This window comes from Grammomys surdaster, unplaced genomic scaffold, assembly GCF_004785775.1.
Source record: "Grammomys surdaster isolate TR1022 unplaced genomic scaffold, NIH_TR_1.0 125956, whole genome shotgun sequence".
NCBI lineage: Eukaryota > Metazoa > Chordata > Mammalia > Rodentia > Muridae > Grammomys > Grammomys surdaster.
This window is the reverse complement of record NW_021620775.1, coordinates 1,416,066-1,432,736: the sequence shown is the minus strand read 5'-3', so window position 1 is coordinate 1,432,736 and position 16,671 is coordinate 1,416,066. Positions and strand designations below refer to the sequence as shown.

Below are 16,671 nucleotides of genomic sequence, written 5' to 3'. Positions count from 1 at the left end.
TAAGCCAGATCCAAACTCTCTTCTAGATACTGCCAACCCAATGCTTTCTTCTTCCGCCTCTTTCTCCTGACAGCCTCTGACATCCTGAAGTCCTTGTTGGTCCTTGCACCCAGCACAAGCGGATGACCATGGCTGCCCATCAAGCCATGAGTGACGGGCCTTCCCTGCCCATCATGGCTCAGGCATAGGCTTGTGGAGGTGAATGTGTACACACATTTGTGTATCTGGAACTGACCAGGTCAACCTCCAGGAAGCCAGGATTGGACTCAGGAAATAAACTCAGAGGAGTGGCTATGGAAAGAAGACGATTAGACCCGGCAAAGGACAACCCAGAGAAGGCCTCTCCAGGGAGGAGTGTATATAGGATCCATGTGGCCTCAGAGAACACAAGTGAGGAAGATGAGCAGCAGACACAGGAAAGCAGGCTTTCAGATTTAACCCAGAGAAATGCACCCATGAACTTGTCCAGCAATAAAATAATGGACAGCTTTAGAAGTGACCAGGTCCCCATAGTGGAAGGTGATTAAGCAGAGGCCTGATAAGTCATGGATGTTGCAGGGGAGGTTCTAACATGAGAAAAGATGTTCTCAAGTAGCCCTTTCCCAAGACTATAATTCTATGGAGAGAGGCAGCTAGGCCTGGTGGCTCCCATCTGTAATCCTAATGCTGAGGCAGGAGAATTGCTGCAAGTTTGAGGCCATCCAGGAATACATAATGAATTCTTGACTAGCTGTACTACAGTGCCTGGGCTACCCTCTGTCAAAAGCAACAATAGCTATCATTCATCTTCCTCGTTCTAGGAAAAAAGAAAGGAGGTTGAATAGGAAGGAAATTACTTGAGTCACTCTACCCAAATCTACTTCCCCACCTCCTCCAACAGTCAGGGAGGAGCATCAGATAGCTCAGCGACAGGAGGGAGGCAGGAAGGCAAAGCACCAGCAATTGCCATCTCCAGAGTCTGTGTCATCTCCTTTCTGGCACCCCCTCCACAGGAAAGAAAACCCACGTTGGTTCTCAGCATACACTCCAAACTTTGATACGAGAAGGCTAAGATAACAGAAAAGATTTCACTTTTGGGGAAAAAAAAAGCCAAATGGAGTTTCTGCGAGGTTAAGAGGCAGATTCTAGAATTCTGTCTTTTAAAGAGACTTCTACCCACAACAAATCCTTTCACCTTGGAAGGATGAAGATGAGAGGATAGGCAGATGAGGGGACAGACAAATGGGTAAGATGCAGGTGGATAGACAGACAAGCAGATGAAGGGACAATTGGCTAATAATGCGAGTGGATGGATGGGTAGATAAGTTGCAGGCAGAAATTATTATAATACATCCATAATTGTAAGACATGTTTTGATCCAAGCCACACTGCACACATAACAATGCCCTCTGGTAGTTGTTATGCATGGCCTAGCTGGATACAGTTTATATTCAAGCCCTCAACACTGAGATTTCTTGATGTTCTAACTCCCGGGAATAAGTGAGACCAGCCATGTACAACACTCTAATTCCACACTGATCACCACACCACCAGAGAGCAGAGTGAGCTGTGAGGAAAAGCAATCAAAATTGTTTTGCTGTAGAGACATGGGAAGGCTGGAACAGAAATCTGGCTCTCTCAAATGACCAAGGACAGAGGTGTGAGATCATTACATAAGGCTCAGACACCAGGGCAGAGGCTAGAATGCTATTAATTGTTCTAATGAAAGACTATTTATTATCCTTGCATGCAGCTACATACAAGTCCCAAAAGGGGACTCATTTCCCCAGGATGCAAGCTAACTGAATATGAGGCCGCCAGGCCTCTCAAATCTAGTTTCCTTATTTAGGAAGCACAGAGAAGAGCCTAAGAATGCCCTCTACCTAGGGGTCAGGGACCTAGGACACTCTCAGTATCAAGGCAGAGCTGGCAGTGAAGTTTGAGGCCCATGCTCATATACAAGATGGGCATCAATGGGCCCAGGTCTGCACAGGCCATTGTCTTTGCATCAGTGGATGGGAGGGGATGAGAAGCATCGAGCGAGCACGTGGCTCCATCGCTTCACTCCCCTACCTTCTGATGGACTCCTCTCCCCTCTTCCTCCCCATCAAGCCCTCAACCTCCCCAAGGCTCTTCAGACCTCAAGCACAATTGGAAGACGCTCATATAAGACTAACATAGGCGAGCTCCAATGTGTGGAGGGTCTAGTGACTGACCCTTTATTTTCTTCCAGAATTACATTCCTGGAAAAGAATTTTGCTTGGTCTGGTGCTTTCTTATTAGTTAAGTCTGAGGTTACTTGGAAAAACATCTAATGGAATATTTAAAACTTTACCAATCAGAATTAACAACTGTTTCAAGAAATGGGAGAAAATATTTCAAATACCAAAACAAGTCAATGTGGCCTCAGAAACCATCAGCGTACAATCTGAGATCAGCTAGCTAACTGAGGCACCCAAGAGCTCAGGCCAAGAGTGGCAGCGAGAGCCAGCTTTCTCCACCTGGCAGTGGCCAGGCTCCATCTGGGACACCAGTATGCTCTGTTTGGCTAGTAAATTGCTTGCTTAATTGTTATTATTTAAACATTCCCAACAGAGATTTCTTAATCTCCTTAAAAGAAAAATCAGATGTGACAACACTGGGCTAATATTCATGTAAACAACAACAACAATCCACTCCAAAACAACACCCAAACCAAAAAAACCACTCAGCAACCAAGCCATAGAAAGATTTTCAGTCAATTTCTTTCCTCCCCTTCTCTGTTGTGATTCATTTTTTTCTTAAATCTTCAAAAACTTGTACTACTTCCTGGAGGTATTTTTCTGAAGTTACACTGTTCCAGGCTGTATCCTGAGATATGATTCACGGAAGGACCCTCCTGCCTGTTACAATAAGTTACATTCATTAGATTATAATTTGGTTTTTTTATCCTGGGCATTAATCAGATATTCTCTCATTTTATAGCAACAATCAAGAGTCTATGCCCTCTGGTCTTTGGTGTGGGACACGGGATCTGGCAGCCTGGTCTGTACAGTTAGCCGGAGGTACCTGTACTCTACAGCCAGTAACACACAGTTGGGCTCTGTGCCCCCGCAGAGCTCCTTGGGTTCTGGCTAGCAAAGGCAGATCCGACAGCTGTTCCCAGCTATGTCAGTCTCCTTTGGACCAAAAAGACTTGAGGACTCCACTTCTCCTTGTATGAAAAGCACATCGTTTGATCCTGTATGATGCATAAACCTTGGACAATAGCCAAAGGAACATGAGCAATGTCTGAGAGACGGTGGTAGACAGGCTCACACTCCAGTCTTCCCAAGCCCTGCTAACATCTCGGCAGCAGAAGCGGTTCACAGAAATGCGGGTGCCTCTTCTCCACTATGGCTATTCCTTCTAAACAGATTCATTTTTACACCTCTGCCTTGCTTCAACAGTTTCTACCAGTTCTCTGAAGGCCGAATACCAATGAACTACAATTACACTATTATGATCTTAAAAGCTCTTGTTCACTGACAGGCTGAGTAGAGTGTGCTGGCGTCATATTGCCTTTTTTATGGTTCCAAGTTCACGAGCCTTGGGCCAGTGGATAGTGTGGTTCTGGCAGCAGAGAAAGGATTTCCATGCAGACACTGGGCTTCATTTTATTAAGGGAAGCAGTAATTATTTTCACAGGACCAAGAGGAATGAAGTGGAGGCAGAGAAGCAGTCACATGTACGGCACCTTTCTCCATGGTGACTGACATTAATGAGGTTCCATGAGGGTCTCTGAATTGAGTCCATCGGGATGGGCCAGCCTCATAACGAGAGCTCGTCTGCACAGGCAGGGACACGGCAGGCATCCCGGGCAGTCGCATATGCTAAGCAGCTTTGGCTCTAGCGGAAGCTCCTCCTCTCACATGTAGTGATCCAAAAGGTCCACGGATGGGGACATGGGAGAGCCATGGGAACACGCTCACATACTCAGCTCCTAGATGGGAAGGGGGGCATGGTGAAATCAGCCACTCTCAAACAGAGGAGGGGGCCAGGGACCCTCCATAATCAATAGCAAAAGGCTTGTATACAGGAGTCACAAGGCACACGGCACTCAACTCAAAATCAAGCTCAGTCTGAACATTTGATGTCTTTGCAACAGTCTATTCTGCTGCTAACCTGGAGGTAGAGGGACTGGGAACTGGGTCTCCATGTCATTTTGTCACCTGTGTGACATGGAGCCATCAAGAGGCATCCTTTGTACATAGTCTATCACATTTGACTCAGCACTTTCTGGATGCTGTCTGCCACAGGTTCCTTTCACACCTGTGCCATTTCGATTCAACTGTGTTATCTCCCCCGCCCCAGGCCACGCACATGAGCATACACGCGCGCACACACACACACACACACACACACACACACCCCTGTGACCTTTTATGCTGCCTAGGTTGCTAATACAGTTCATTCAGTGAGATATTTACTTGACAATGAAACAGGTTTTAAGACAGCTTTCTGCTACACAGAAGCTGTGGCATTTGTCCAGGCCTCCTTCCCAGTGAAGTGTCTACAGAAGGCCTCCCTGCTAGGCTATACGCCTCTGGAGGACAGGGTCCAGTCTCTTTGCATAGCCAGGCCTTCCACAAATGCCTACTCCGTTTTCTATTTGCGCTCAGAGCCCAACTCTGAGTGCATTTCTTGGCTGATACAACCAGCAGACAGACGGAGGAAGGAAGGAAGAAAGTTCACCCAGTTCTTTGCATTTTGGAGGCAAACTATACAACTGATGGCCACTTAGCAGCAGACTGTCTTTGTTGCTCACAAGGCGCACCTCTGACCGGTGGTTCTGGCAGGCTGCCGACATTTGTTCCCATCTGTTTCTCACAGCTAGAGTGGGAGAGCTGAGGTGGGGAGACAACACAAAGCTTCTTTAGCTCATGGTTCTGGAAACTTCAATGTGAGGCACCATTTTTGGCTGAGATCTGGTGAAGGCCTCATAGCAGACAGCATCACAGTAGAGGGTGTGTGTGTGACAGCATCACAGTAGAGGGTGTGTGTCTGTGTGTGTCAGACAGCATTACAGTAGAGGATGTGTGTGTGTGTGTGACAGCATTACAGTAGAGGGTGTGTGTGTCAGACAGCATCACAGTAGAGGGTGTGTGTGTCAGACAGCATCACAGTAGAGGGTGTGTGTGTGTCAGACAGCATCACAGTAGAAGGGGTGTGTGTGTGTGTGTGTGTGAGAGAGAGAGAGAGAGAGAGAGAGAGAGAGAGAGAGATATCATCATAGTAGAAGGGGTGTGTGTGTGTGTGTGTGTGTGTGTGTGTGTGTGACAGCATCACAGTAGAAGGGGTGTGTGTGTGAGACAGCATCACAATAGAGGGTGTGTGTGTGTGTGTGTGTGTGTGTGTGTGTGTGTGTAACATCCCAAAACAGAAAGCCAGAGGGGAGGGTTCAGGTCTGTTCTTTCTGTGTCAAGCATCTCATGGGAGCTAGGCGAAGAGTCGCAATAGAAGCATTTTAATCCTCGGAAGGGTGGCACCACACTGACCTAAGGGCCTCCCTTGAGGCCCACGCTCTAAGTCCCCACTACCTCTCAAAAGACCACAGTAGAGAGGGGCAAAGCAGCCAGCCCGTGAACATTTTACCCGCCCCGACCTCCCCATAATATAATCTAGAAAACTTCAGAATTCCTAATAGCACTGGCTCCTGTGGCACATACACACAGGGCCAAAAGAGAAACTGAGAACAGTGTTTCCCATAGTAGTCTTTAAAAAGAAAAATTTCACAAGAAAGCCGTCTCTATAAGAAGACCATGGTGGAACCAGAGAGCCACAAAATGGCCAGCCCATCCACTGCCTGGGTGGCATCCTCATTATTCAGCCTATGTCTCCTGTGCAGCTGGCACTTCCCTGCATAGCAGGACAGAACAGGGAACCACCCCTCATCCTGTCAGTCATGCTTTCAGGAGTGCCTATCACTTACCACACTGATTGTCAACCTCTGGGTGGTGACTCCTTTGGGGGCCTCATATCAGATATTTACATTATGATTCTTAACAGTAGCAAAATTATATTTATGAAGCAGCAACAAAAATAACTTGATGGTTGGGGGTCACCACAACATGAGGAACTGTATTAGAGGGTCACAGCTCTAGGAAGGTTGAGAACCGCTGACTTAAGATGTGGTAGATCTTGTTTTAGGATTCAGTAATGGTGAAGGCCTGGTGCCCCGGTGGGAGAGGACCTCGGGGTTGTGTTTGCAGACACAGGAAGTCCTTCACAGTCTACTCATGCTCATTCCCAGCAGCACATGCACGTGTCACACCTCCCAGGTCCTGTGACTCTGGATGGCATCTGGATGCCTCAGCATTCACGGTGGACTCAGTCGTCACAGGGGACTACCACATCAACAACGGTTTTCACTTGGGTTCTCTTAGATACCATGTTTTCCTTTTAAAACTCCTTTTCCATAACAGCAAAAAATAGCCTCCTAATAGGCACAGTAGACTTCCAACCTCCCCCGAGGCATCTCTATCCCTGACCTTATTAAAGTCCTTCCTACAGTACTGCCTCCAGGCCAGACCAGTTGGAAACCAGTTTTCTTTCAAAAGCTCTCCATGGATAGGTCCCCACTCTTTCATTCAGATTTAATTCTATCAGAAATTGGTTGGCTCTATCTCGGCTTATTTCTTAAAGACACACAAGGACAAGGGCCTGGAAACTCATCTGCTGGTGTCAGGGACTGGGGAGAACTGATCTTTTGTCTTCATGTCCTAGTTTACAAATGCTAAGGGGCTGGTGGGTAGCTGATAGAAAGAAAGGCCACATCCTAGTGAACAATGAATGCATGTCAGTCAGGAAGTTCTCCAGAAGTCCCAGTCACATGAACATCCTGACACAAGACAATGTAGAGAGACACAGAGAAGGCCAGCAAGTGAGATGTCTCTATCAACTGAGGAACTGGCAGACTGAATGACAGGGAATACATAACGGCTCGGCTCTAAGCCAGCATAAGCATGTAAGTCTTACAAGGAAAAAGCCTAAAAATGACATTTTCAGATTGAGTAGCATGATGCCTGGGACTGACTTCAGAATCCTCTGTGGGAGACAAAGTGTGCAGAGAAGAGAAGAAGCTGAACCAGCTGTTATTCACCATGCTGAAGTCCTGTGGTAATCTGATGGACTAGCCAGAACACCAGGGTACAGTCCATATCTATGTGTTAAAAGTTCACCAGAATAAAAGAAAAAAAAAAAAAAAAAGAATTGTTTGGGAAACTAGCAATGCTTGACAAAGACTGAGTCTGGCCCAGGATACTCATAGCATTTAGTTATGTGCACACAAACCTAACTCACAACAACGTATAGAGCAAGAGTTGTCTGGGTTTGGCTGTGCATGTCTGTAGTGACAGCACTGGAGAGGCTGAAGCAGGATGAAAATTTTGAGACTAGCCTGAGTTTTCCCAAGACTCTGTCTCATAAATAAATAAATAAATAAATAAATAAATAGTTCATTTACCCATTGATAAATTTACAGATTAAACAAACAAAAAGCCAACAATACAATCCTTATATTAGTAATAAAAATGTATTTTTTTAAAAAATAATTACCTTTTATCTGTTGTTTGGTTGGCTTGACCAGGGTCTGTCTACACATCCCAAGCTCATTTCAAACTTTCTTTGTAGCCTAGGCCAAGAATGGACCCACCATCCTCCTGCCTTAGCCTTCCAAGTACTGAGATAGTCACGCAGCCCCACAGCACATGAACATTTATTCTACAAATTTAGTCCAGGGGGAAAGACACAGTATAGTTCAAATCTGAAACTAACATCTCTGTAGGCCAGAGATGGAACCAGGACAGAGAGTCATGCTCTGAGCTCTGGAAGAAAGCAGAGTAGGCAGCTCATCCTTCACAGGGAACAGGACAAGCATCCAGGCACAGGCAGCAGATGGATGGCAGACTGGTGTGTGGGGACAGGGGCTGGCACCTGCTAGAGTGTTCCCCTGCCCTCTCCCCAGTCTCCTCCACAGAGGCCACATGGAGCACTACCTTCTCTGTGACCCTCTGGGTTTCTACTACCCTCTTGGGATATTAAAACTTTCCTGTCATTGTAGACTGGTCACTGTCGCCTGTAATATGTTAGGCTTCTGTTCTGCAAATATCTTGCCTTGTTTAAGGTGTGTAGTAAAGGAAAATCTGATATGTGCAGACGCTACACTGAGAGTGATTGCTCTGGGGGAGGAAGGAAAGAGAGAACAGAGAATCTGCACATTGTCAGTAACAAGGAAGCTCTGAGTCATAGCTTCTCCGTCTCCCCTAACGAGGCAGGCAGGCTCTTAGGGCAGGTAGGAGCTTCCTCAACCACAGAGGTGTGCACCACTAACATTACCCTAGCCTGGATTCTACATACCGGGAAGCCAGGGCTTGGGTGCTGAATGGCCGCTCTAGCACCACAGGACTCTTTTAGTGGCTCTGCTAGGACGCAGGGGGTGGCGTGTAACACTGCTACTGCCACTACTTATTTTGTTCTGTGCCAGGAAGTATAAATAACATTATCTAATTTAACCCTCCATCAAATCTGCTATAAATAGTGTTATAATCAGCTAGAGAAACTAGCTTCAGAGAAAATACCTAATTCTCAAGATCCCAGAGTGGAAGACGTGAGATCTCTCCATGCCCTCCCGTCCTATCCAGCATGCTCCTGACAGGCCTATACCAGTCTTAGGAAGGGAATAAGGCAAGTGTAGAGAAGCTGGACAGACATGTTCAGCCCAGCATCTGGAAGGAGGTGAAGCTGGCACAGGGAGGCTCAGAGAGCAGCCATGCTGCCCTGCCGATGGCTTCACAGTGTGCCATGGTGTTCTAGGATCCTGGCCCGTAGGGCTGAAGAATGCACCAGAAGTTGTAGCCCCTACCCACAAAGCTGCCATGCTGAGGCTCCTCAGGCAGTCAGCTCTAGGACAAAATGACCTTCACTGGCTGCTGCCTCTCAGGCTCCAGATTTCTCTCTGACAACTGCTAGAGTTAGGAGGCGCCCAAGACCTGAAGCTAAGTCACTGTCAGGCTGCCTGGCACTCTGGCCTCCTCGATGAGCTCAGCCACCTTAGCTCCGAGCTCCGGCAGGGAGGTCGTCTCTGGACTATGCATTCTAAGGAGGAGCCACACTCACCCTAGCCCTGGTTACCTCGCCCACTCCACTTCCACTGTACACTTTGTTCCTCCCAGGCTCTTGAAGGAAAGTCAGGTTCCTCCCTTCTGCTGAAAAAGATGTCTAACTGGGCTGGGAGGCTGGGAATGGGTTACCAGAGTTAGGAAAAACAAACAGGATATTCTTTCCAAATTAACAACAAATAACTTTAGGTATGTCCATCTAGAGTACACTTATCACGCAAATCAGTATCTGTTGCTAACGTGAAGTTCCACATCACTGGTGTCCTGTTTTAGGTGATACCTGATATAATCAGGGATCAGATAGGAGTTCATGAGACACAGATAGACAAATGATAGACAGACAGACAGACGGATGATAGGTAGACAGACAGACAGATGTTAGACAGATCTCCCTGCACACACATAGAAACCACAGAGGATCCTGTGACTTGCAGCACAGCCCACAGCTAACTGGCTTACTGATACCATTGCCTTTGCATCAGCTGCTTTAGCTGTCCCTATGACCTCATACTAAACTGCAGGAAGCACATAAAAGAGGCCTGACTGCTTCCTGGACTTCTAATGCAATCCCAGGAAGCCATCTCACAGGAAGCCATTCCACATTGCTATGTTTGTAAACTTCAAGTGTGGGTGTGCAGAGCAGGCCTCAGGGTTTGATCAGTTATCCCAGTCACACAGAGCACCACAGAGAAGCTCACCAGGGTTCCAGTTCCTGGCAGAGGTGCACAGAAAGGTCAAAGCACTCTACCCAAGATGACCAGGTCTCTGATTTTCAGAAAGTCATGGTTGGCTTGACCAAACTGTAGCAGGCACCCATGGAGGAAAGCTATCCTCTATGTGTATCCAATATTCTCCGACCCTATAACACTGTCCAGAAAGCAGTCAGTTTGATGTATTTGTGGGGAAGAAATTGTGAAAAAGCCATTTGTCAAATGCATGGTGGGAAACACTTCTCCCCACCCTCCCCAAGCCTGAGACATTTCATGACTCACAATAGAGGGGAAAACAACATAAAAAGGACTTGCTGTGTGCCTTTTGAAGTACAGTAGCTGTAGGACAAGGGACTAAAAAACTTACACAGCTGGGGGGACTGGAGCCTATTCCTGTTCAGTGAATTTCCAGACCCAAGTCTGCTTGCTTAACTAGTCACATTTCACCCAGAGCTACAGTACTTGTTATCTGATTCGTTCTTCTCCTGGATGCTATCAGATTCCACTTATAACAAGTTACCTGTCCATGCCACATCGGGACACTTGGGGAGGCCTCTGAGCACCAGCTGTTAGGGGAGGGGCTCTGCCTGAGCTGTAGGCCCCTCAGAAACTGTGTTGCCCAAGTCTAAGGAGCAAGGCCATGCCCATTCAGAGGCCCAGCTTCACCTGTCCTTGTTTGTGTAGGTGCATTGCTCAGACTCTTCTCTTCTTCCACCTTTTCTTCTTCATCCAACCCCGGCCTCCCTCCATGGCCCCAGCCAGGTAAATATTCCGAGGCAGGGACAGCTAACAATGATCTTCCAGGTCCTTGGGTTCTCCAGTTTCCTTATGTATGAAGGCTATGTGTATACCCCACCCCACCCCAATACACATATGCTATATTGGCTGTCTGCCACCAGCCAGACCATTCTCAGCAAATACTAAAAGCACACACTGTAACAGGTGACCCCTGGATGCAGAGTAGTGCAAGACCCTCATTTGCAGTCTTGATTTATGGCAAGTCTTTAGTGACATTTAGTGGTGGCTTATGGCAGAGGTGGGGAGATGTAAATGTCTGGTTTACTGAGTGGTGTTTTTAAGACTCTGCCAGTATCAGGTTCTCATGATCATCACTACACATAATGATAAAGATTCAGAAAGTAAGGGAAACTTAATCTGAATTACTACCTTTCAGCTGTTTCTTTTGGGAAGGCCAGATAAAGTGATTTAAGATCTACCACTATAAAAGCCTAGTTTTGCAGAAAACAACAACAACAAAAACTTTTGGTCAAGATTATCTGTAACAGATGTGATGAGGTTTTCACATATTATAATAAGAAGCGCCAACCCTGTCTTGCAGGTGTTGCTGATTTAACAGTATCTGATAACCTGTCTAAATGTCCTAGGGTCTACATCTGAGCAGGAGGCAGCCCACTGCATACAATGGCGTAAGACAAGCAGGGTAGAGGCGCTGTGAGCATCAAAGCCAGAGGGAGACAAAGTTCAGGAGCTCCTCTGCTTCTATCTTAAGGGGCACTAAGGTGACAGGTATGGTGTCAGCAGGGACTGAAACCCAGAATTTTACATAGAATGCTGCTAGCCTTGGGAGCAGTGTCTTATAGTCCGAATTGCAGGTTTACCTCATCTATCCACAACCCCTCTGCTCATGCAAGTAGGAGACTGCCCAAGACTCCAGGAGCCTGGGTCAATATTATGTAATAGGAACAGCCCACAAAGCCCCAGGAGTTATCGCTCATTTGAGGCCTTGTAGGAATTTCCTGTTATGTGATCTGAGACTTGCAAAGAGCCACCACTAAACCCAGCCTGTCTCTTCCCCTCTGAGTCACTAGATGCCAGGGCCAGCAGCTCTCTGATGACTTCTAGCTCCTCCAGGATTTCTGCAGGGAGCCAGCATGGGCAGGGGGTGAGGGGCACAGAACAAAGGGCCTCAGGAGCTCAAGGAAGAAGAATTCTAGGTCTTCCTGAGCAAACTTGATCACCTGGCTTGGGGGAGACTGTCAATCTGTCAAAAGTGGGGGAGGGGAGGGGTGAGTCAGCAACATGGCACACTAGAGCCTCAGCAATGAGACAAGTTTTGAACCCAAACCTACTTCTGCTATTCTTAGCTCTTCTCTCTAGACACAATGTACATGCAACATGCACATAGTCACTGCAGGGAGCAGGACACAAAGCACCGCCCCCTTTCTGTCCCCAAGATCTGTGCTGGCTTTGGAGAGCAGCTCCTTGGTTTTCCCTGTGATTTTTAACCCTTGTGTTTGCCTCAGTAAAGACTGCCATTTTGTTCTGCCTATCAGCATGTACAACTACCATGCATTTTTTTATTTGTTTTTTGAGTGCTAAGCAGTACTTAATTGGGTAGATACACTTTATTTAACCATTGTGCTGTCAAGAACATTTCAGGGGCTCAGAGAAGACCCTTGAGCAAGCCTCCTGGCTTCAGATACAGGAGCTTCTCTGTGCTACACACGTGACAAGGAAGTACTGCCTGGGGAGGAAAGTGCCTGTTCACCATGACCAGCACGCACCCACTTGTGCCCAGAGCTGCTGTGGCTCCCTCTGCACCACTGTCCACCCACTCTCCTTATGTGTGACAGCGCCATGGTGACATAAAGCTAAGAGAACCCAGCTCATGCTCTGAAGGGGAAATCCTGACACTGCTTCCAGATGAAGCCTGAGATTTTAACCCCATGAGCCTAACCAGAGCCCACAACATGGACAACTGGGCTTTCTGGAGGAAAAAGTCTCAAGAATCCTCCACTCTATGGGGCAGCCTCTCCAGCTCCAGAACACACCCACTCCCTGCCTGTGACATCACCTGTTAGCCCTAAGTGCAAACACACTTCCAAGGAGCAAGTGCAGAGAGACCACAATGGAGTTGCATCCAAGCAGCAATGCATGGTAGAAGAGAGGAGAGGATGGGAGAGAGCCCTCAGGCTTCCTCCTACAGCCAGCACCTACCTGTACACAGGCTGCATCTCTCTGGCTATGCCGATAACAGCACCTGGCAGGAAGTTGTCAAACTCCTCAAACAGCTCTCGGATGTTGGTCTTATACTTCAGGTCAAGGTCCAGCTGAATGATCCTCATGATCTCTGGAGGAGTAAATTTAAAAAAAGGGCAGTAAGACTAGGTATAGTACCATACCTCTGTAATCAAGCCACTCAGGAGACTGTGGCAGGGGGACTGGGATCTGGGACAGTCTGGGATGCATAATGACACCACCACCCTCTCCCCCAATAAAAATGACATCTTGGGAGGCTTGGCACCTAACAGAGTAAAGACAAGAACATAAAAGGCCACCAGCTTGCTGAATCACTTTCAGTGACCACCAGCCCTCTCTAACTGCAGAATTCATTCTGCTTAAAACCAAGGGCCCCTAATCATGTCTAGCCTAGGGTCCAGAGGCAGCAGATCTCTCTGCTAACTGCAGAACCCAAGGACCCATATTCCTGTCTAGCCTGGGGTCCATAGACAACAAACTTCTTTGCTAATTGCAGAAACCATTCAAATCCTAGGCCCCATACTCCTGTCTAGCTGTCTGGCCATGTGTGTTTCACTCCAAAGTGCCTGTCCTGAATGACATGCAACATGGAAGCCTTGTGTAAAGCTAAGGTATCTAGGTGGGCACAAGTGTCAAAGGCTGCCAGAAGAGAGGGGTATAAGATGCTATCATATCTGGATATACATGCTCTGCAAACCTCTAGAAGACTTCTTGGAAGAGGGAGGTTTGGGCTGGGCTCTGAGTGTGGATGGGAATGGGTGGGTGAAGTAATTATCCATTCCCCACTGGAAAGCACTGGGGCACTCCCCGTTGCTTTCAATCATCCCTCCTTGACTGCTCAGCTGCAGGATATCACAGCTCTCTGGAGACTGTTGTCCCTAGAAGCCCTCTGAGGACAGAGAACACAGACAACTTAAGCATCTTGGCCTCTATCAGTAGTGCAGAATCTGGCATTTGGCAAACACTCAGGGGTGTTCAAGGAAGCAATTGGCATTCTCTAAGCTAGTTTATGAAGAAATCACAGCTTACAATGTAAGGAAAACTGATTCATCTGTTCCTTGTTCTATTTCCCTTTGTGGTGCAGAAGCAAAGTCTTAGTTGATATTCTATGTGACTTTTCTACAACAAAAAAGAGCAAAGGTTATAAGAGATGAGAATCCAGCTGCTCAGGACAGAGCAAAGCATGAGAACAGCCCGCTGCTCTGCCCTCCTGGGTTTGGGAAGGAGAGTCTGCCCTGGTAAATGAGGACCTCATGGCAGTCAACGTCATACGGCAACCCCCAAAAAGGAGTACAGAGGCTGATTTCCTTCCTCATTCATAAACAATGAGAAAACCAAAGCCCAGTAGTTGGGCCTGGATGCTGACAACCCAGCTTCTCCTGTCTAGGGACGGGAAGCAGATTCCAGCCACAGGGTAAAGACCCTGGTGCCAGCCCTATGGAAAGACAGTGTCTGCCAGGAAAGAATGTCCTAAGGTGAAAGTTACAGCCCCAAGTTCTTGTGTTGAGCCATCAGGACCTGGGGAGACCCCACAACACAAACATTTTGCCCAGCCATCTTTCTTTTTTTTTGGTTCATTACCTGTGGCATGGACATTCCTACCTAGATCTTAGATAGCCCTTAAATACAGCAAAGCAGAACCCTAGTGACACAGGGACAGGGCACACCACCATCTAGCAATAAAACCATGTCACCCTGGTTCTGTCAATAAGGAAGATGGGGACTAGAGCATTTGGCCCGTGATGCTGACAGGCTGTGCAGGTCAGGAAGGCATCATCCTCGTAGCCCCAGAGAGGACTTCTGTGAACCTCACATTTCATCTACCTGTCAATGGGAAGAATTATTCCCATTTTTTCACATAGAAATACTGCCTTAGAAGGATTAAAAACAAGGGGCTAGAGAGATGGCTCAGTGGCTATCAGCATAGGCTGCTTTTTCAGAAGACAGAGGCTCAATTCCCAGCACCCACATAACAGCTCACAGCCATATACAACTCCAGATCCAAGGAATCTGAGCATTTTCTGGGCTCTGAACACCACATGCACATGGTACACATACATACATACATACATACATACATACATACAGCCAAAAACATTCATGAAACAAAAATAATTAAAAAAGTAAAACAGACAAGCCAGGCATGGTGGCATATACCTGTAACCCCAACACTTTAAAGACGAGGGCAGGAGGATCAGGAGCTCACAGTTAGCTGCAGCTATGTAGCAAGTTTGCGGCCAGCCTGGGTACACGATGCCTCCTCTGAAAAATAAAACAAAAGGCTAAAAATCAGGAGCCCAAGGTCACAGAAGGTCAGTGGTGGAGTGAAGATGGAACTTCGACTTGACTTGGAAGCCCACTAGCCCAAGCTCCTTCTGGCACGAGTCCCCTTCCGACCAGAGGGTGTCAGATGCAGATTCTTACTCCATTACTCACCTCCCCAGGAGCATACAGAAGGGCTGAAGACACTGAGAAACGAAAAGAATCCTAGGACAAGCACCTGGCCAAACACAGATGCCAATGGAAGACAACAAAGAAATTACAGTATTTTCACTTTCTGATGCTGAAGCCATCACACATCCTGTGTGTGTCAATGCACAGGATAGCCCGTCCCTTGCAGCATGCATCCTCTGCATGCCTGGGCAGCACAGTCTGCAGCAGCTCTGGGCAGGTCCTGGAGGGCAGTCATGGCCTCATCTGTCCTCAGTCCTGGGGGACGCACACACTGGAGGGCAGACCACACACGGTTTGCTTCTTTATCAGAGGTTGACCAGCCCTCTCTGTCTCGGTCCAACTCTAACATTTGCATCAGTCAGGGAGCCCTGGAGAGACTTCCTGAAGAGCCTGCCACTGGTAGAGTTCCTGTCTTAAGCTCCTGCTGAGCCCTTTTATGACCTGAGTGCTTTTCTTGCTAGGAAGGGTCCAATATACCCCACCACACAGGGATCTGAGAGATCCAATATACCCCACCACACAGGGATCTGAGAGATCCAATATACCCCACCACACAGGGATCTGATCTGAAAGGTCCAATATACCCCACCACACAGGGATCTGAGAGATCCAATATACCCCACCACACAGGGATCTGATCTGAGAGGTCCAATATACCCCACCACACAGGGATCTGAGAGGCCTTAGGAGGACCGGAGGAAGACAGACAATGGAGGAGGAAGTCGATGAAGGAGAGGACAACTGGAGGAAGACAATGGAGGACAGAGAAGACAGAGACAACAGAGACGACAGAGACGACGAGGATGACGACTGGGGAGACGAGGAGAGAGAAGACACGGAGGACGACGGAGAAGCAGGAGGTAGAAGGACTAACGCAGAGTCTGGAAAACCCTCAAGTTATAAGGGTCTCCTAGCTGGGAACTCACTTAGAACTCACTCTGTCTCAGCGCTAACCTTGTCAGCCCTGCAGTCAAGGGAGGTAACTTGCAGAAAAGGAAGCAGGTGCAGCTCACCATGGAGTGGCCTTTAACCCCGGTGCAGAACCCCTAGCTAGAACTGGGCAAAGGACACACCCATCTGCTCAGGGATGTCCACAGCCCTGGGCAGTCTGCACTGTCACATGGGTACCTGACCAAAGGTCTCATTATAACATGAGGAAACAAGAAGCCAAGGCATAAATGTCACCACTAAAAAGAGACTGATGTTTAGGGGACACTGCAGCTCACCAGCTTCTGCTTAGAGGAGACTGCAGCTCACCAGCTGATGCTCAGGGGACACTGCAGCTCACCAGCTGATGCTCAGGGGAGACACTGGAGCTCACCAGCTGATGTTTAGGGGACACTACAGCTCACCAGCTGATGCTCAGGGGACACTGCAGCTCACCAGCTGAT

The 16,671-nt window shown here is 47.7% G+C and overlaps 1 protein-coding gene across 1 annotated transcript in view; it reads right to left on the bottom strand.

The window, feature by feature from the left end:
* Xxylt1 (xyloside xylosyltransferase 1) overlaps positions 1-16,671 on the bottom strand; it is a 128,827-nt gene that overhangs the window by 39,668 nt on the left and 72,488 nt on the right. Inside the window, exon 3 of the mRNA XM_028753779.1 lies at positions 12,785-12,917. Within this exon, the coding sequence (XP_028609612.1) occupies positions 12,785-12,917 (133 nt within the window). The remainder of the gene's footprint in view (positions 1-12,784; positions 12,918-16,671) is intronic.